Consider the following 21,518-nt stretch of genomic DNA (forward strand, 5'->3'; position numbering starts at 1 on the left):
CTTCTCCTGCTAACACTAGCGATGTTATACCTGTCACAACCACAAGTACTGTTAACAATGAAACAAGCGCATTTCCTGGTACAACTACATTTTTCCCTACAAGTCCTTCTCCTGCTAACACTAGTGATGTGATGCCTGTCACAACCACAATTCCTCAAACAAGTACTGTTGACAACACAACTAGCACCACATTTCCTGACACAACTACAGCTTTCCCTACAATATCTTCTCATACTAGCACTAGTGATTTATTTCCTGTAACAACCATAACCCCTGAGACAGCTACAGTTGACAATACAACTAGCACCACATTTCTGGACACAACTCCACCTTTCCCTACAAGTCCTCCTCCTGCTAACACTAGTGATGAGATGCCTGTCACAACCACAATTCCTCAAAACAGTACTGTTGACAATGAAACAAGCACATTTCCTGGTACAAGTCCACCTTTCCCTACACATCCTCCTCCTCCTAACACTAGTGATGTGATGCCTGTAACAACCATAACCCCTGAGACAGCTACAGTTGACAATACAACTAGCACCACATTTCTGGACACAACTCCACCTTTCCCTACAAGTTCCTCTCCTGCTAACACTAGTGATGTGATGCCTGTCACAACCATAGCTACTGAGACGAGTGCTGTTAACAACACAACTAGCACCACATCTCCTGGCTTAACCCCATCTTTTCCTACAAGTCCTCCTGCTACTAACGATAGCAATGTGATGCCTGTTACAACCACAGACACCGAGACAAGTACTAGTGACAACACAACTAATACCAAATTCTTGAGATAACGACACTTTTCCCTACATGTTCTACTACTATTAGCACTAGTGCTATCATTCCTGCCACAATGATGGCTACTGAGACAAGTACTACTAATGCCACAGCCATCTCTCTTCTTCCAGATATAGGTACTGTGTTTCTTACAGTACCTGTTACTGATAGCGCTAGTGATCCTATACCCACGGGGAGTACACCTTTTAGAACAAGTACTGCTAATGTCACAAGTAGTACCATATATTCTGGTAAAATTAGATTTTTTTTTCTGTGAGTGCTACTTTTGATAGCACCAATTCAACTTTTTCTACCACAGTCACACCTTATACATTTTCCTAATACTACAATTAATTCTATTCTTTTTGATGTACCTAATCCCTTTCCTATAGATTCTACCACAGCAAAGTCTAGTGTTGTGATTCCTAGTGTAACCATATCTTTCCAAGGGAATAGTAATACAATTTTACTGCAGCTTCTACTATCCCCATGGTTATATATTTTCAACACAAACCACATTAATTTGTTTACTTCTGACAAGGTCATTTCCAACACTTTCATTCCAAGAACCACATGTATTCTCACCATAAGTACTACATACTATGCAGGATGTGTTGGAAACATTAGTGATGGAAATGAATCCAGCAGTGCCATATGCAATAGCACATACCTTATAAATTCAGATGCCACCATAATGTCAGATATAGCTTTCACAATTACAGAAACTCATTTGGTTACACAGAACGCTACAACCAGTTAATTACCTACTCCTGTAGTCAATGCTAACACTAATACTACAAACATGATCACATATGCTTTAACTGCTACCATTTTCAATAGAACAGCAGTCAAAATGTCTGCCACTGACTCCAAATACATGGTGGATGCTATAAACTCTATATGCTAGTGCCATTATCTCACTCAAAGTTGTAGTGCAGGGGTTCTCAACCTTCCTAATGCTATGACTTTTTAATACAGTTCCTTATGTTGTGGTGATACCCAACCATAAAACTATTTCAGTGCTATTTAATAACTGTCATTTTGCTAATGTTATGAAATATATAATATAAATATCTGGTATGCAGAAAATCTGATATGCCATCCTTATGGTAGCCATGACCTACAGTTTGAGAACCACTGGTTATGCTAGAACCTCATTTGGTGAAGGATAGTTACCTCTTTGTGAACAGATTTAGGACAACTTGGTTTCCAAAATATAGGCATTTCAAAAACTACAATTATATATGTATAAGGATGTTTCTATTCCAAACATAACTCCTACCAAAGAAGGTATACATGCTTATCCTGTCAGAATGCATACCATAAATATTTCTTATGCTAGCTATTATTTTCATGGTCTTGCTGGTTAATTGATAAATATCTTCACTTGGAATCCTAGTGTCTCATATTATACCATACCACATTCTGTGAACATTATTGCTACAAGTGTCATTGGTGAAATAGCTTCACTCCTACTGTTTTCATGGGTTGCAAGCCTAATCCAATATTGGGGAGAGTCCCAGTGGTACTCAAGTTACCTCTCTAACAGCAATTCTTTATACTGCAGAATTTGAAATACTTTATCATGTCTGTATATACAGTAGCTTACTATCATACATGGTAAAACCATCTTTTGCTTTCAAAGGGATTCCAGCTATTAGTATAGACATAAAAACTGCTACTGTTATATATTTTTATACTTCTCAATTTCAAGCATTGAAGTCATTAAATTATAGACAAAGCACTTTACCATTAAAGAAAGAAAATATATGATTATAGGTGTTAGAAATATAATTTGGCTATAGATTCAATAATTACTCTGATGCTGGTGACACTCTACAGGTTTCATAAGCTCAGATTGAGCCTTTCTCTTCTCAAATAATTGGGATGAGAAATTTTTCAGTTTATTTTTTAATGTTTCTCAACATCTATCAATACAAAGTGAGATCTAAACATGAAAGTCATTAATTACCATGTATACCCTAGACATAAAACTTGAAGATATTTTTAGTTAACATTAAAGTAATCTTACATATACAGCCAAGCTCTTGGTGAGAAGTTTTCTGCTTGTGGAATTGTATTGGTATGCAAAATGTGTTATACTTTCAGATTAGGAATACTCAATCTATATTTATTGATACCAAACTGCTCTAGGATTTTGAAAAGTATCTTATGAGCTAGTTTTAGGCCCCTACTGTCTCCACTAACAATGGACTCTGATGTGCCTAAAAACTAGAACTTACTTAGACGAGGTTAAACTGTAAAGGCTTAGCCCTAGGAGGCAGTCTATCTGCACTGGAGTTTAGAATCATGGTCATCTAGCCTTTTACTGTATTTTATTATTATTTTCTTTTATGTGTGAAGTCTCTCAGTGTGTTAGAGATTCCTTAATGGCCCTGATCTTTCATATTCAAATTTATGACTTATCTTTGACCTAGTCCTTCCTTAGCTAAGTCTCTATCTCATCAATAAACTCATGAATATTACCAAGTATGGCCACTTGGTCACTGTTGAAGGTTTAGCCCAAGAACAGTATTCTAAAAATATAGTATGAAATCTGTGGGGTGTCCCAGACTTTTTGTAAAGTCAATAGCATCAAATATGTTTTCACAATACCAAGTTATTATTTGTCTCTTTTACTATTTTTGTCTTACTGGGACATTAGTGGCAGTTTTCAAAGACTTTTCAGTGTGATGTTGCAATAGATAAATACAGAAACAGCTACAAAAAGGTGCAAGTCATTAAAAGATTTATGAAATGTAAAATAATATCATGCTTCTTACTCTTTGTTTTTGCCTCAAAATATGCTTATTTTTCACAAAGATGTTATTTATGGTAAAATGTAGTAGATACATTGTTATTTTCAATTAACAAAAATAAATATAAAATATTTTATAAATGACTCAATTTAAGTTTTGTATGTAGTAAATGTTACCAAGTATCACTCACATAGGCAACATGATGTGTTGACTGGTTTTTATTGAAGTTAGGACTGGTTCTTTCTTTCTCCCATCCCCATGCTCCTAGAAATAAGACTCAGACTCAAAATATTTTCATATACCTTGGCCATATAGCTAGGTTCTTCTCTGACTAGATCATAACTTAAAATAACCCAAATGCAGCTCAACTTCCCAATGTAAGGCAGACCAATACATGCATGTTGTTAGTAAAGAATCCTCCATCACATTGCCCTTTCACATGCTTGCCTTAGTCTTTCACCTGTGTCCACTTCAGGAAAACACTCCTTTATGTGTTTGCCCTAACAAAAGACCTTCCAATACAACTGAATTTCCAAAGAATCCTTAAAGTTTCCATTTCACCATGTGTGTTTATTTATCCCCTCAAATGAAAGGCATTTCTATTCTGCATTGCAAAGCTGATAGTTAATGTTCAATACAGTTAATAAGCTTAACAGTATTATTTTTTTATACTAGTTTACTCCTTTTTTTGAAATACCTTTCTTAACGATCCATTATTTTTCTTTAGATATTTTTCTTGTACAATGGTCTCTGGATTCCTTAGTTGGATGCTTTCATCTCCTGGAAAGATAAAAGTAAACCACCTCACCCCAACCCCAACTCTGAGTCCTTAAATTGATTAGGAGAATATATCATTCCTAGGGCAAAATGCTTTTTGGCAACAGAAAAAGCATTATATTTCAATTTAAAATTATAAACATATCTTATGTGGACAAATATACCTATATTCCCCTTTCTCTTTATATAAATTTAATATTGTGTATTTATTTATTAAATTAGTAAGGAAATTCCTACTTATTATTAAGTAAAACCCTACATAATACCTTTAAGGAAAATGTGTCATTTTGAATTTTAAACTAGGAAGACCAGCAGTCTCTACTAACCTGGAGCCCTGGGATCTCTCAGACATTGAGCCACCAACCAGGCAGCATGCACTAGCTGGTACAAGCCTCCCCACCCAACCTCCCAGCATGTATATAGCACAGGGCTGCCTGGTCTGGCCTCAGTGAGGGAAACACCTAACCCTTGAGAGACTTGAGGCTACAGGGAGTAGGGTAGCCTGGTGGAGTGGGGTGGGAGGAAGGTGGAGGGTTGGGGAGTGGGGGTTGAGGTGAGGTGGGGATATTCTCTTGGAGACAGGGGGTAGGAGGAATGGGAGGTGGAACTGTGGGAGGGCGGACCAGGAGAGGGTAATGACTGGACTGTAAAACAATAAAAGTGGTAATAATAATAAAAAACAATAACAACAACAACAGATTGTAATTTATAAGGGGCTGTATCTTATAGCAGATCATCTGGCCCCAACTTTATTGTGTAGGTAGGGCTGATCTAGAATTTAGAATTCACAGAGATCTGTCTGTTTCTGCCTCCTGTGTCTGTTGTGTTTTTAGCTCAGACGCTGTGTAGTACCTGGCTAAGCTCTGTTCTTTTTTTTTTTTTTTTAATTTTTTAATTTTTTTTTATTTTATTAGATATGTTCTTTATTTACATGCTTTTTCCAATTTCCCCTCCAAAAAATCCCAAAAAATCCAAAACAAAAAACCAACAAGAACAAACCCCTGTTCCCTCCCCTCCCCACTCCCCACCCTACTCTCTCCTGCTTACTGGTCCTGGCATTCCCCTACTCTGGGGCATAGAACCTTCACAGGGCCAAGGGCCTCTCCTTCCATTGATGATTGACTTGGCCTTCCTCTACTATACATATGCTGCTGGAGCCATTAGTCCCATCAAGTGTACTCTTTGGTTGGTGGTATAGAACACCAATAGCTTATGCTCTAAGATCATGAATTGACAAATGGGACCTCATAAAGTTGCAAAGCTTCTGAAAGGCAAAAGACACTGTCAATATGACAGAACAGCAACCAACAAATTGGGAAAAGATCTTTACCAATTCTATATCTGATAGAGGACTAAAATCCAATATATACAAACAACTCAAGAAGTTAGACTGCAGAGAACCAAATAAACCTATTAAAAAATATGGTACAGAGCTAAACAAAAAATTCTCAACTGAGGAATACCAGATGGCTAAGAAGCACCTAAAGAAATGTTCAACATCCTTAGTCATCAGGGACCTGCAAATCAAAACAACACTGACATTCTACTTCAAACCAGTCAGAATGACGAGGATAAAAAATTCAGGTGACAGCAGATGCTGGAGAGGTTGTGGAGAAAGAGGAATGCTCCTTCATTGCTGGTGGGATTGCAAGCTGGTACAACCACTCTGGAAATCATTTTGGCCGTTCCTCTGGAAATTGCACATAATTCTACCAGAGGACCCAGCTATTCCACTCCTGGACATATACCCAGATGATGCTCCAACATGTAATAAGGACACATGCTCCACTATGTTCATAACAGCCTTATTTATAATAGCCAGAAACTGGAAACAACCCAGATGTCCCTCAACAGAGAAATGGATACAGAAATTGTGGTACATCTACACAATGGAGTACTACTCAGCTATTAAAAACAATGAATTTATGAAATTCATAGGGAAATGGATGGATCTGGAGAATATCATCCGGAATGAGGTAACCCAATCACAAAAGAACACATTTGGTATGCACTCTCTGATAAGTGGATATTAGCCCAGAAGATTGGACACTCAAAGTACAATCCACAAACCACAAGAAACTCAAGAAGAAGGAAGACCAAAATGGGGACACTTCATTCCTTCTTAAAAGGGGGAACAAAATACCCATGGAAGGAGTTGCAGAGACTAACTATGGAGCAGAGACTGAAGGAAGGACAATCCAGCCTGATATAGCTGTCTCCTGATAGGCTCTGACAGTACCTGACTAATACAGAAGTAGAGGCTCACAGCCATCCATTGAACTGAGTACAGGGTCCCCAATGAAGGAGTTAGAGAAAGGACACAAGGAGCTCAAGGGTTTGCAGCCCCTTAGGACGAACCACAGTATGAACTAACTAGTACCCTCAGAGCTCCCAGGGACTAAACCACCAACCAAAGAGTACACATGGTGGGACTTATTTTTTTTATTTAATTTTATTTATTTTTTTTGCTTTACATCCTGCACACTGCCCTCCTGCTTATCCCTTCCTACAACCCTTTCTCCCTCCCCCTCCTCTTCTTTAATTTGCTGGAGCAGGTCCTCTGGGTATCCCTGAACCCCAACACTTCGTCTTTGCAAGGCTATGTGCTTCCTCTCCCACTAAGGCCAGACAAGGCAGCCCAGTTAGTAGAACACATGCATCCCATTTACAGGCAACAGTTTTTGGGATAGCCCCAGTTCCAGATATTCAGGACCTACATGAAGACTAAGCTACATATGGGGGGGGGAGACCTAGGTTCAGCCCATGCATGTTCTTTGGTTGGTGATTCAGATTCTGAGAGCCCCAAAGGTCCAGGTTAGTTAACTCTGCTGGTCTTCCTGTGGAGTTCTTATTGCCTTTGGGGCTATAATCATTCCTCCTACTCTTTCATAAAAATCCTCAAGCTCCATCCACTGTTTGACTGTGGGTGTCTGTATTTGTCAGAGTCAGCTGCTGGGTGGGGCCTCTCAGAGGACAACATGCTCCTGTCTGAAGCATAACAGAGTATCATCAATAGTGTTAGAAATTGGGATGGCTCTCAAACAGCTTTATTCCTAATAGCCAGAAACTGGAAATAACCTAGATGTCCCTCAATTGAAGAGTAGATAAAGAAAATTTGGTACATCTACACAATTGAATACTATTTAGCTATTAAAAACAAAGACACCATGACTTTTACAGGCAAATGGATGGAATTTGAGGATTTCATCCTGTGTGAAGAAACCCAGACCCAAAAGGACATGTATGATATGTACTCACTCATAAAATACAAGTAACAGGCTATACTCCACAGACCCAAAGAAGCTAAACAAGAAGGAAGGTCCAAGTGAAGAAGCTTGAAACTCATTTAGAAGGAGGAATAAATTAGTCCATAAGAGGTAGATGGAAGGCAGGAACTTGAGAGAGGGGTATGGGAAGGGGAATGGGGATTGAGGATCAGGTATGAGGAAGATGGCTAGATGGCCATGAAAATGAATGGAAAGCTGCAACTGACAGGGGTGAGGAGGTGGGGAGGGCATCTCTAGGACGAGACAGAGGCCTGAGATACAAGAGGTACCCAAGAATCAATGGGGGTGACATTAGCTGGGGCTCATTACATTGCGAATATGGAACCTGAAGAGGCTACCTCCTATATTGAGACAGGATCCCCAGTGGGGTGATAGAAACACCAACCCACTCAAAAAACTTTCAACTCAAAATTTATTCTGTCTACAAGTAATGCAGGCACAGGGGATAGAGCAGAGCCTGTCCCTTTCTTTACAGGAATAGAAAGCCTTCAGTCTGACTCTGGCCACAGCAGCCAACCTAGGAATTCATATGCTTATGACATGAGAGGACAAGAGGAGTTGATCTGCCAAACCAAGCTTAGGCAAACCTGAAGTAGCTTTTCCCATGGCTGTAGTTTCTGGGAAGTCTCCATGGGTTTTGCCACCCTCCCCTGGTCCTAGCTATATTTAGCCTGTATGTAACTGGGCGTCTGTTTCTTCCCCTCTGCCACCTCTGTGCTCTGTCCTTGGGAGAAGCCCCAACTTCTGTGTTCTGCTTTTAAATTCAGTAGGGACTTAAAACAAAATAAAGCAAAAAAACAAACAAACAAAAAACGAAACAGAACACCTTCTGTACTATCTCTCTGTAGGTTCTTGCTCCTTGGCTAGGAAACCCTCTCAGCTGCTGGTCTTGTGCTGTTCTGGGAAGCTTTGGCTTTGGCCTGCTATTTATTTATTTATTTATTTATTTATTTATTTATTTATTTTATAAAATCATGACTATTGTCCTGCTACCTTGACTTTTCTCTCTTTTTTTTTTACCTGCATCTTGCAATCTAAACATGGGTTCTAAGTAAGTTCTTACTTCAGGTTGGTTCATCGTTTGTTGAAGTTAGAGCTGTTTCTCTCCCCTTGGCCCATGCTCCCAGAAATACAACTCAGACTCAAAATATGTTTATAAATACCTTGGCCATATAGCTAAGCTCTTCTCTGATCAGATCATAACGTAAAACAAGCCATTTATTCTAATCTACATTCTGCCATGTGGCTGGTTACCATGTGCTCAGGTAGCATGCTTCTATCTCCTGGGTGAATCTCCTGTCTCTGACACTATCCCAGAATTCTTTCTGCTTCCCAGATGTCCCATTTCATATTTCCTCCCTAAGCCATAGGTTATCAGATTTATTAATGACAGATACCAAATCCATATAGATACATATTCTCTCTACAGGTTTTGAATATAAAGAGATCCTAAGACCAAAGAATTTAAAAGCCACTTCCTTAGGTCTACACCATATGTTTCCAACCTCTTGTACTGGTTAGGTATACCAACAGTACACACAGCATCCTTGATTTACTCAACTTGAACATCTCTTCCTCTTCTATGAATATCTTCCTGAATTTCTGACCTGGCACAATAGACATACTATGTTTTGGATCGTTCAATGGTATTCCTCATGAGGAACACAGGATTATCAGTTACACTTGTTTTTTTGGAATTGACCCACAAACTATAGTCATTTGAACAAAGCTGATTTCTTATGTTAGGGAATACTTGGCTCTTGCCTTATCAAAACTCAAAATTATTTTATTCTATAGAGCATGTCACATATCCCCTTACTTGTACCTTCACTAAGGGAAGCCCAGTATACTGCATTTTTGGCAGCACAAACTTAGGGGTGAGTTATGAGTTTGAACGCTTGCTTTTGTGTATATGATCTGTATGCATATGTGCATATTTGTATATGTATATGCATGTGCATGTATGAATATATGAACATGTTACCTCCTGTTTATGGATGGCAAAAGTCAATATAAAGTATGTTCCTTAGTCATATTCCATATTATTTTTAAGACAAGAGATCTCAATAAAATTGGAGCTCATCAGACAGGTAGACTTTCTGGCCAGTGATTTCCAAGGATTTTTGCCATTTTCTGTACCCCTACCTCAGGTCTTGGTTCATAACTGATAGCTTAATTCTAATTTAGGCAAAGAAGTTTCCATGTCCAGGCTACTAGCCTCAAGACACCAGAGGGCTATTGATGGCACATTCCCTACCCCTGTATCTAGTATACCTTAAATAAATGTACCCATTTACCCTATTTACCCCATAACTTCTAAATCACAAGTTAGCAAGATTTCTTTCCTCCTTGCTGGAAATACAGGATCACCTTTCCACTACCCTTCTCCTAGAATCAGAGATATCCTGACTATATGCAGTAAGTTCATCAACTGTGAGATATAAACTCCCTCCTCTGAAACCTATAAGGAGCATGCCTTAATGCCTGCCATGCTGTTATCTTTTTGTGATATTACTAACTCTTCTAATAATCTTTCAAAAAAGTCAATCTGTCTCAATGTCCTCCTCCTTGAATCATGAATCCATGACCTTTCAGTATACCTAGATAAAATATACCAGAGTAGAAAAAGATTTTAAGGGTTGTGTGGTTTAAATTTTCTGAACCATAAATGTTTCCTTATACCACATTTCCCAGATCATCAGCATCTGACTCAATATTTCCTCAAAAGATTGCCTACTACATTGTTGGGCAATGTAAGTGGTCTAAGAAGACATTCTAAAGAGACATGAACTTGGAAAACCCTCTTTGTTTAAGGTGGCAAGAACTTTGGTTTATATATTATAAGGCTTAAAAGTGGTTCTGATCAGTTCAGGAGTTGAATGTGTTGTAGTTCTGAGGATTCATAGCCTTAAGCATTGTCATATCCAAGGAAGTGATGCGCTCATTACTTCTCATGTCCTCAGTACACCTCACCACTGTTAGAAGAGGTACCACTCCATCAGAAAGCAGGGCTATGACATTAGATTACAGCCTCTGAAGCTGTGTGTGATATGGAGTTTGCTGAAATCATATTCTTGATTATTGAGATTAAGATCCCCTGCCAAACACCTTGGTACACCCAAGGTAGGGGATGCCTTCTAGAAGACATAATGAGTAAGACATTTCATAGATTGGCAAAGTGACTTTGAATCTAGCTGAGAATTAATACACATGGTTTCCAAAAAATACCAAATAAGCTCACTCTCTTGGGCTTTTAATAACAACTGAAACTCCACAAAATGTTTGTTCTTAGTCGCTTTTCTTTCCCCTATAGTGTTCTTAGATAAGCATTGTGCGGCAGCAATAAGAACTTACTTTTCTCTACTTTGACTTTTACTTATTCTCAGAGCTCAATTCACCTTGAGTTTCCAGATAGATTCTTCATTCTGAGTGACTCACATGTGGCAATATAACTTGAGGTAGGATAAAAAAGACCATCCAACTGTAGAGACTCAAGTGTAGAGAACAAGGATGGCATGTTGCATGCTGTATTTGGGGCAACCAAACCTTCCTGATGCTTTAGCCTGGTAGTTCAAGGGGCTTCCAAGCTGCTTTTCCTGGACCAAAGACTCAAATGAAAGAGACTGCCAAAGAAAGCAACTTGAATTCTATTTAATGTGATATTTAGAAATTTTATTTCTATGTACACAGAGTCCCTTCCTTGACCAAAAATTACCCTTTACTCTCTAGTATATCTATATAGCATACTCACACTGATCTGAAAAGACTGGACAGAAATTACCATTAGAATAGAGAAGTAATACCTTCTCCATGGCCACAAACATACCAAGGGGTTTACCATGATCTTCCTCTGTACTCAAGCCCCATCCTACTCATAGCATCAATTTGAAAGAAATCAGGACACGAGGATTCTTGGAGAGTGGATCCAGCATCTAACACTCAGACTTGGAGGCAGAAGTTCTCATAAACCATGTGATCCTATCAATGGTCCTGAAACCTTAATAATGATTTGAACAGTAAATTGTGGATAAAAGCCTAGAACCTGCAATGTCATGATTTCAGTTAAGGAAAGTGTCACAACAGACACTTAGAGGGGTCAAATCAGCAAGCTTTTTCTGTAGCTCATGATAAGAGAGTAGGTATCATGAGGAGACAGAATCATATTCCAGTATGCAGCATTGCAAGGAGCCATGAGAGGCTACCCTGCAGAAACAGAACAGCAGCCATGGGCAGGGGCTTCAAAGTAGCAGTACTGGAGCCAGAGAGGGCCACTGGTACAGCCCTGAAGCCTGCAGGGGTCTTGTCCTGAGGTTCCACTTTGCCTCCAGAAGACTCTAAGCATGGTCCTCGAGGAGTTGGTATAATATCAGGAATCCAACCAGTTGTATTTTCTACTACTTCCTGCAGGAGATGGAAAAAAACTGAGTAGTTCCAGAAATATCCCTACCATCTTTCCATTTCTTGAAACTTTACTGTGCCATCCTCACCCTTACAAGCTAAACTGGCAGGCTGCAACAACCTCTCCAGTGCAGGAGAGCAACACCTGGCCTTTCTTTTTCCTGTGACTCCTTCTCCCAATTCACACTTTCTATCTTTGTTATTTGCTGCCATCATCCTTTGCCTGTCCTTGCCTTGCCCAATACCATCCCACAACCTTGTAGGGTGGTTTCTACTGTGACACGCACATCAATGGTCTTGATCAATACTGTCTGCTGGGACTCCTTGCAGGCTTTCTCAGCTTTTTTAATGTTCTCTGGAGTCCACTCAACATTATTCAGGACCATCAGGTTCTCCATGGGATTCCTGTGGATAGAAGGGATAGAAGGCAGGGACATGGCAATAAATAATGTTGACTTACAGCTCAGACAAAATATGTTAAAGAACATCTTCATTTTTTGCTTCAACACTAATATAAACTTTTCACACTAGTATAAGTCACATGGAATGTTGTTTAACTAAATGAAAATTCTTAGTGAGTTTGGTAAGAAAAAAATACCAGAGAGAACATAGGACATAAAAAAAGGATGCTGTTTAAGGACATAGGCACCATAGGGTCCGAGAGGTGGTTGGATTAGCTTCTGTAAATCTGCAATTATCTGTGGTGGTACATACCTTTAATCCCAGCATTTAGGAGGCAGAGGCCTGTAGATCTCTGTGAGTTTGAGGCCAACCTGCTCTACAGAGCAAGTTCCAGGACAGCCAGGGCTACAGAGTGACAAATTCTGTTTCAAAAGAAAAAAAGAAAGAAAGAAAGAAAGAAAGAAAGAAAGAAAGAAAGAAAGAAAGAAAGAAAGAAAGGAAGGAAGGAAGAAAGAAAGGAAGGAAGGAAGGAAGAAAGAGAAAAAGAAAGAAAGCAAGGAAGAAAGGAAGAAAGAATGAAAGAAAGAGAAAGAGAAAGAGAGAAAGAAAAAAGGAAGGAAGTAAGATAGAAAGAAGGAAATATGCAATTGCCCTGAAATTATATGTGTGTCTGTTAAGAAAGATATTTCCAGCCTCTTATTAGAGTCACACAAGAGTGGCCACTTACTTACAGGTTGTGACCTGAATGCAAACAAGTTTTTGAGTGAAGCCTGAAAGATAGGAATTTATCCACAAGGGATCTGACTTTCAAGGGTCTGTTGTCATTTGCATCTCTAAATGCCCTTACTGATACAGAAACTTTCCTGCAAAACTTCTGTTTGGAGAGCTTTTTGAATCAAGGCTGAATGTAGCAAGGGTGAGAATGGCAAGGTGTCATTCCACCACCCACTGAAGGATCCCTTCCCATGCACTTGTGGGCTTTTGCTGTTAGACTGACTCACTCAGATGCTTCTTCCCCCAGCTCATTGGTCACATAGATGATATCAGGGTATCCCATGCAACTGGAAATGTTAATTCTGGGATAGTAGAAGAAGAAGATGAGGCACATCTCATTAATGGTGCTGGCACCTCCCTGGAGAAAGAGAGAGGAAAAGACAAGTATACAAGAGCATACAGAGAGGGGAAAGGCAAACAACAGACTGAAAGTTGTCACTTTTCCAGAGAGCTCTTTCTCTTCCCATAGAGTCCAGCTTACCACACCTTAACAGATCACTTCCTTCCTCCTCCTCTATTTCCAGACATTGAACAAATATTATTTCTAAATAATTACTCTTTAGAATATTCTACATATCTTTCTTATCTTTTACATTTCTACTGCTACCCTCTGGTGTGGGTTAGACTCCCGACTTTGCCAGTGTCAGCCAGCCCCCTGGCTTTATTACATTCTATTCTGCCTACAGTTGTTGATCATTGGTCTATGATATGATATGATATGATATGATATAATAAATATAATGTAATATAATATAATAGAATGTGTGTGATACTTTATTCTAAGACAAATTATTTGATTACATACAAGAAACCCTAGCCTATCGATTCCTCTCTATTATTGAGTCGGCAAACGCAATTTGACAATTAGACCCTGCTATCTAAGAGTTATAGGTAGGACAGCATCTTTTCAGCTTTGAGAACTCTTCCTAGCCACAAATCCCTCAAACTAATCCCATTACTTCTTGTCTTCCCATGTTCTTTAATCCCACCCGAGCTCATTGTTCTTCATGTACACTCAAAGCATTCCTTGTTGATGGATGGCTTTGTCATTTCTGTCCTTTTCCAGAACTCAGCATTGCTCTGTGTCTAGAACCACACCCACTTACTGTTGTCATATGATGCGTGTGTTGTCTTATGATTCCTGAATTAGTTCTAAACTATAATCCCATTTTTCCATTTTGATGTCTTCTATCTTGATTTTTACAATAACATGTATGGCTGTGTTTCCTTCCTTGAAAGTGTTCAATCCTTTCTGGAGCACTGAGTTGTTCTGTATATAAAATTGCTGGTTTCTTTGTAATTATGGTAACAATAGTTAGCTCTAAATGAACATCTACTCTAAGGTAGATGATAGTCCCATTGTCCTATATGTGGTAATTATGGTAATGATAGTTAGCTCTAAATGAGCATCTACTATAAGGTAGGTGATGGTCCCATTATCGTATATGTGGTAAACAATTATTTCAGTAATCTTGTGAGAGGGTAATATTATTCATCCCTTATGAATTTAGAATGAAGCCAAGATTTTGAGTACTTTGTCTAGGTAATAAAGCTGCTAAATTATTATGCTGGCATTCCAATCCAGGGCAGTTATGACTCCAAGTTCATTAATGGCATTGGGAAGGTGAGAGATAGAGATACTGTAACACATACTCTTATGGTCTTAGTGGGTCACCAATAGGATGTGTACAGAATCTCTCTCTATCTTGGATGCATGGAATTGTAAGAACATGAAAAGCCTCACAGAAGAGAAGAAAACATAAGCTGGAACAATCAAATTTATTAGACAGTTAAAGCCAGGATATAGCTTTTTTCAAAGCTGAAGTCATTGCTACTGCTGTGGAGAAAGACACTTACAAAAGTCATGAAGTCACGATCCAGTGTCTGGTAATGACATTCTATCAGCAGCTCATCCCCCTATTCACAGTGAAATATGACAGCAAAGAGTAAGTCAAAGAGGAACTGCTACAGTCTTAGAATTGTCTGAGCTAACAATGAGCTACAGTCTCCTTGCTCTCCCCATTGCTCCAGCCATTATCCCTCCTCAGGATCCTACCGGCTTAATCACTGCAGGATGAGGTAAGTCCCGAGACTCTTGCAGATTGAAATCATAGGAAAAATCTTTACATACTACTTGGAGTTGGGTTCCATTTCTAGAGGGAGAGAAGAGCAGAAAGACAGAAATGAGAAGATGAAGCAGAGAAGGCCAGACCAATAATGATGCAGCATGTGGTCTCATTCAGGGAATGCAAATGAAATAAACCTAAAAGATTCTTCTTTCACAGTCTATTCCACTCTGTCTATAGTTTCTTATTCTTAACCAGGGATAACATCATGCAGAAGCAGTAATTAATCCCATACACAGAAGGGAAAGGTTCAAGGTTTTTAATTACCTGTATTGCACAGCTTGCAGTGACCGCCCAGCTAAGTGAGTGTGGAGCAGGCAGGCTGATACATGTATGTCAGCTACTGGAGCCCCATTCATCTGTAACAGGAAGGATTGGTCAAGAACTCAAGCTTTATTTTTCCTCCATTGATGACTGATAGCCTCTTTTTCTTGATCTAGTAAAGAATTGCTCTCTTAGATTTTTGTATTTAGGTTTCATTGAGTTCATTCTTTGACAATTCCATGCACGAAGTATATTCTGGTAACTATTCCACTCTCTCTACTCTCTTTGCTAAGACTATTACCCACCCTTTTCTATCCAAGCCCCCTTCCCATATTTTCAACTTTGCTATTGTTTTATTTTGGTTTGTTGTGTGGCACCCACTGAGTTTTTAAAATGGATCATCTATGTGGCCATGGGTTTAAAACTATCTGATTGATCCTGCTGGGATTATTGGTGAATGCACAATTATTATCTTTCTCCCACAACCCATCAGGAGCCAATATTTTAGCAAGGAAAGGCCTCCTTTTGATCCACAACTTAGAGTTGATAGGACTAGTCTCAGTTTGGCTTACTGCAGGCAGCCACAGCTACTATGATGTCATGACTGCATTGGCTGTGTCATACCATACCAAGAAGACAACACTTCCACCCCTTCTCTCTGCCTCCTGACCATTATACTCTGTCCTCTGCTTTCCCAGATGGATATTCCTACTCACTCTACTTCCATGGAACAACCCTGTCTCACTTTTCACCCAAGTTCTTTGCCCTTAAAGCCCTGACACATTTTTCTCTTGCAGAATGTATGCTTGCCACTTTTCTGAACACCAGGCTTTAGTCATTTTTCCAATGGTTGGCTAAGACCAGAACTCTGATGGAGAACAAGAAACTTCAGAGAATACATGTGTCTCAGGTTTCACCTCTTCAAACTTGTCTGTCTTGCATAGCCCATAGGACAAGAAAGCATCAGCACCCGGTGGTATAAAGTGAATAGGGAAAACTGAGATGCCCAGCTGGAGGACTCCCATGTCATATTTGCGAAGGTGCGAGGTGTAGTACAGCCGCATGCCTGAGGTATCACGTATACCTAGAGTACAAAGAGATACTCTCCTCAGATGGTGGGAGTGGGTCACAATGTTCAGGAAAGCTGGAGTGGGCAGTGACTAACAGAATCTGGCATGTATGCCACATGTCTCCCACAGTTGCCTCCACCAGCTGCCCTCTCACAAGTCCTTTGGATACTCACCAGGATGGTTCTGAAAATTGCTGTAGTGAATTTCCAGTCGGATCCATTGAGGATCAAAGGGGGTTCCAATAGAGATGCCTACATCATCTGGAAACTGGTAACTCTGTAGAGATTGAAAAACATGGCAGTGATGTTAGAAAGGCTAGAGACGAGATGCTTGGATATAAATAAGCTCTGGCTCTGCCCTGGTTTTCTAACCTTTCTTTCAGAACTTCTATGCTCCCAGTTCTTCTATTAGCCCATTGCCTAACAGCATGCACCCCTTTGTCACAAAATGCCCCCATCTCGGGACTCACAAGGCCCCCAACAGCCCAGCCAGCTATGACATGGGAGCAGAGGGAGAAGGCAGGGTCTGATCCATAACATTCACCAATGCCTGTGGGGAGCACACTAGAATTGCCACATGCATACACAAGAACGTGATGCACCATCGTCTCGTTGCGTTCCACCAATATAGGTTCAAACTGGACAGAGAAAGGAGGATGGATGATAGTTAAGATTATGTGTCATCTTATTATCCAGTCCTTCCTGCCTCCCAAAGCTATGGCTTTCTCTGCTTCTCTGAGTTTTTCCTCATCTGTTTCTCTCCCTGATTACTATCATTTTCTCTAAACTCTACTAGACTCTTCTGTCAACCCCCATCTCTTTAAAAATATTTCTGTGGAGCACAGCTCACAGTGCTGAGTCACCAGGGAACTTCCAATGACTCTGACTGTCTTTAGTAACCTCAGTCAAATCACAATTTGCATATAATTATCCGCATTCCTTTGAAATCAATTTTTCAAATGCCTCCCTATACCTTGGAACTTGTAAAATTATATTCTTGGAAGTGGCCTAAATTAAAAACAGTTTAAAAAATTAGAAGACTGATTTAGAGTTCACTCTTACTTGATTTTTTTACTGGCTGACACTGCATGGCCACATCCCTTTCTTGCTTTTACTAGCTCCGTTGCTAAAAGAGAACAGTTCTGGAATCCTGATGGGACTTGAAATTGTTATTTTCAAAAACATACTAATTGCTATCTTCCATCAAAATACCCTTCACTTGAATAAAAGACTTTTGGTAGTTATAGTTCTGGATCCACGAAATTATGTGGCTTCCAACCCTATAAAACTCCAACTGGCTCTACCCTACAATTCCCTCCTTTTTATTTCCTCATAGCAATCTTTTCAATCTCCAAACTCTAACATGCCCATTGCTTTGCTACAATGCCTTCCCTACTTTGGTATACTTTTTCTCTTGGTTCACATACCTTGTAGATGTGATGCTTTTTGCTGACAATAGGGAGCGGGAGAAAGGTACAGGCATATGTGGTATCATCCTCTGGAATGAGGAACTGGAGAAAGATGCAAAAAAAGGCGAAAGGAGTGGGAATGAGGGTTCCCCAAAAGCAGGGAAGTAGACAGGTTAGGAAGCAGGGATCATCATTGGGACTTCTTACAGAGTCAAGGGTACTCATCATAACTTTATTCTAAGGAATGTGCAAGTATTGGGTGCAAGATGAAGGGTCTGGGATGAATGGGAAGATGGAAAAAAAGTGGAGGCAGATAGATGGTATGGTGGGGTCTTACATTACTGATCTTCAGGTCATAGGTGATGGTGTCTTCAGGGGCATCTTGATCATCATATTGTAGTATTTGAAGCAAGAAGATGGACTTGACAAAAGTATGCTCCCGACTCATCTTTGGTATGTCATCCAGGCCATAGGCAGCCAGGACCCTCATGGTATCACTCTATAGGTACCACGAACATTGAAGGCCTGACATTTGTACTTTGAATTTACCTATATTCAGTTTCTTATATGTGCCATTCATCTATACTGTGGAATGAGAATAACTTGAGACAAGATTAGTGTGGCTTTAGTTCTACCTCTAAGGTTAACTCATTTGTGGTACTTAACCCTTTCCCATTCTTTCTTTTTACACCTGCAGAAAAAAAGAAGGTTGAACCAGCTTCAATTCCAAACACTGATATTCAATGGAATTGATTAGAGTCCTTTAATAGGGGAAAAATAAAACAGGCAGGCACTTAGTCATTGGGTGAGATCTTGCCAAGGAATCATTGCAGATTTTAAGAGATGATACAACTGGGCAGTACCCAAGAAGAGTAAAGGGTAAAAGTCCCATGAATTATGACTGGATGCCTGACTTGGGGTGTCTAATCTTCTCAGGAGAAGCTGATCATGGCTAAATATTTTTCCCCTTTCCACATCTTACCGTAATGTCATGATCATGTGGATCACAGGATCTGAAGGGCCTGGAAAAGCGCATGGTAGTTGAGACAGAATCTTCTGTGAGCTTTAGCAGTTCAGCATCCTGGCTCCCATCCTGTTCTAGAGTGTCTTCATCCAGAAGGTGCTGATCCTGGTGACCAGTGATCATTAAGAAATAGGAAACAGGAAGAACAACAGTATGAACTAACCAGTACCCTCAGAGCTCCTAGGGACTAAACCACCAACCAAAGAGTACACATGGTAGGACTCATGGCTCCAGCTGCATATGTAGCAATTAAGCTTTGGGACAGCAGGTATATGCTAACATGGCAGAATCCAGCTACCTACATTGCAAAAATGAATGTGTTCCTGGGATAGACGTATCTGTTGGAGATTCACAACCTGGCCTTATAATTTTCACTTCAAATGTTAGCTTCAAAAATTCTAATAATCCTTCATTGAAATCTTTAGAAAAAACTTGTTCTCTGAATTATCTGTATATTCTTTCTCATGATGCTTTGATTATACAATTTTGTGTATAGTGATTTGTACTATATAAGTGCAGTTCAGAGCTGTGATTGTAAGCTTAGAAAGTGTGAGTCTGAGGAGACAAATGAACTACTATTTCATTTGTAAAAGGCAGATTATAGCAGAGGTTCTCAACCTGTGAGCTGTGACCAGTTAGGGGTATCAGAGGACACTTTTACAAGGGTCACATATCAGATACCCTGGATATTAGATATTGACATTATAATTCATAACAGTAGCAAAATTACAGTTATGAAATTGCAACAAAAATAATTCTGTGTTTGGGTGTCTCTACATCATGTTAAAGGGTCACAGCATTAAGAAGGTTGAGAACCAGTGGATTATAGTAATCCCTCTCAGTGATGTTATGGGGTTTAACATAAAAAGAATTTGGAACAAAAGCACAATTTTGTTTCTTTTGTTGTCATTGTTGTTACTAGACAATTTTATACTGAAGTCTAGCTGAGTGGTTGTAAAGGATATTGGAGATAGAGACTATTCTAATAACCTAATTTCTTCAGTGAGAAGAACAACAACTCCTAGAAAGTAAGTTGTATTAGACTCTTATAATATAAAACCTCTTCTCTCTTAAAAGTCTGACAGACAAGTGCCCTAGAAGACTAAGATTGAAGTTCTAGAGCATCTTTGTAGAGAGAAATCCGCAGTCAACTAGAGTTCAGTATGCTTGCCTGTGTTTGCAGAAGAAAAGTTCTTTTCTAGACTCAAAGCCACCCTCAGCCCACTAAAGGAGCTCTTCTGTGGTGGGTAGGAGGTTGGAGACTATGGACATGAAACCATCTTCAACTCAAAACAAGTTGCTTATCCCTAGACTTACCGAAAAGTAGACATTGCCATTGGGTAGGACACCTCCAACTACCAGATCGCTTCCCACAAAGGTGTACCGATCTGTGATACCCAGGCCAACCCAGCCAGTTGTTTGGACTTGGAGCTCAAATGTGATTATTTCAGCCTCATGATCAAAGTCCCAGCGCAGGAAAACAGCATGGGAAGGATCTAGGAACCTGGAATAACGAAGGGGAGATGTAGGACCCAGGCGGTTGCCTTGGGCAAAAGATGCCAGGACCAAAAGTAAGAAAAGCCTGAAGAGGAGAACACAGGCCATGGCTCCTGGGGCCCAAAACAGCTTTCCTGCAGACAGACACTCAAGAGCTCTGGACTTATATGTATCTATACTTGTGCCAGGCACAGTGCCATGGGGGGAGGGACAGGTTGGTATTCTTCTGATCTGATTATCCACTGTGTACAGAGTGGTGCCACTTATATAACTTGAGCCAGAAGTGTCCAGGGAGGACACAGAATAGGATTGTCTCAATTGAATTCAGGGGCCTAATGTGAAATTGTAAAGAGTCACACAATTTTCAGGGTCATGCCCAATGCAAACCTATAGAGTCAAGGAGTTTTTCAGTTTCTCCCCACCTCTGTGTTCCTCCATATCTACTGTACCTCTGTAATATCCTTAGTAAATAACATTCCTCTGGAATATGCCCTTTCTCACCCCAGTTTTGTAGTCTTTCACCACTGTGTCCATGCGTAGAATGGAGTCAGTGGAACATAAGCATATCCTTTTGACGTCCTGGTACAGTAGAGGAGAATGGTGTTAAGGGGAAAGACTATAATTTAATTTCAGTCTCCTGCAGGAACCTATGTTTTTAATCACAGTTCAGTTATTCTCCCCTCCAGGTTTAGCCAAGTTTTGTACTTTCAAGTGCCTTGATATTATATAAACAACTAAAGCCAAAAAGAAATATTTGAATAATAGATCATAATGAAACTTGAGTCTGTTTAATTGCATGACAATTTCAGCTCATTTAATTTTTAGATAAGTAAGTGGGGACAGGAAAGAGAAGCATTAGTAGTATATGGTCACACACCCTGACTGTGGTGGAGTTGAATGATAGGCTACTGAGAAGTCTGTCTCATCTTCATACTTTGTACCACTTCCT

The 21,518-nt window shown here is 39.7% G+C and overlaps 2 protein-coding genes across 5 annotated transcripts in view; one reads left to right on the forward strand and one right to left on the reverse strand.

Moving 5' to 3' along the window:
• Positions 1 to 21,518, forward strand: part of Mgam2 (maltase-glucoamylase 2 (putative)) — a 112,234-nt gene that overhangs the window by 78,051 nt on the left and 12,665 nt on the right. Inside the window, exon 46 of one of the 4 annotated variants that reach the window (XM_031381649.1) lies at positions 4,270 to 4,372. The exons of the other annotated variants lie outside the window; for them this stretch is intronic. Within the exon in view, the coding sequence (XP_031237509.1) occupies positions 4,270 to 4,305 (36 nt within the window). The 3' untranslated portion in view covers positions 4,306 to 4,372. Of the gene's footprint in view, positions 1 to 4,269; positions 4,373 to 21,518 lie in introns of those variants that run through there. 4 annotated transcript variants of the gene reach the window in all.
• LOC116098784 (DBH-like monooxygenase protein 2) lies at positions 11,765 to 20,677 on the reverse strand. Its single transcript, XM_031381652.1, has 13 exons — positions 20,390 to 20,677; positions 19,031 to 19,177; positions 18,386 to 18,547; positions 18,067 to 18,150; positions 17,110 to 17,277; positions 16,814 to 16,916; positions 16,488 to 16,654; positions 15,574 to 15,665; positions 15,237 to 15,333; positions 15,038 to 15,097; positions 13,408 to 13,538; positions 12,292 to 12,409; positions 11,765 to 12,007 (listed from the first exon to the last, which is right to left on the reverse strand). Exons 1-13 carry the CDS (start codon positions 20,675 to 20,677, stop codon positions 11,765 to 11,767), a joined length of 1,860 nt encoding a protein of 619 aa, XP_031237512.1.

Source organism: Mastomys coucha, unplaced genomic scaffold (genome assembly GCF_008632895.1).
Source record: "Mastomys coucha isolate ucsf_1 unplaced genomic scaffold, UCSF_Mcou_1 pScaffold20, whole genome shotgun sequence".
Classification (NCBI taxonomy): Eukaryota; Metazoa; Chordata; class Mammalia; order Rodentia; family Muridae; genus Mastomys; species Mastomys coucha.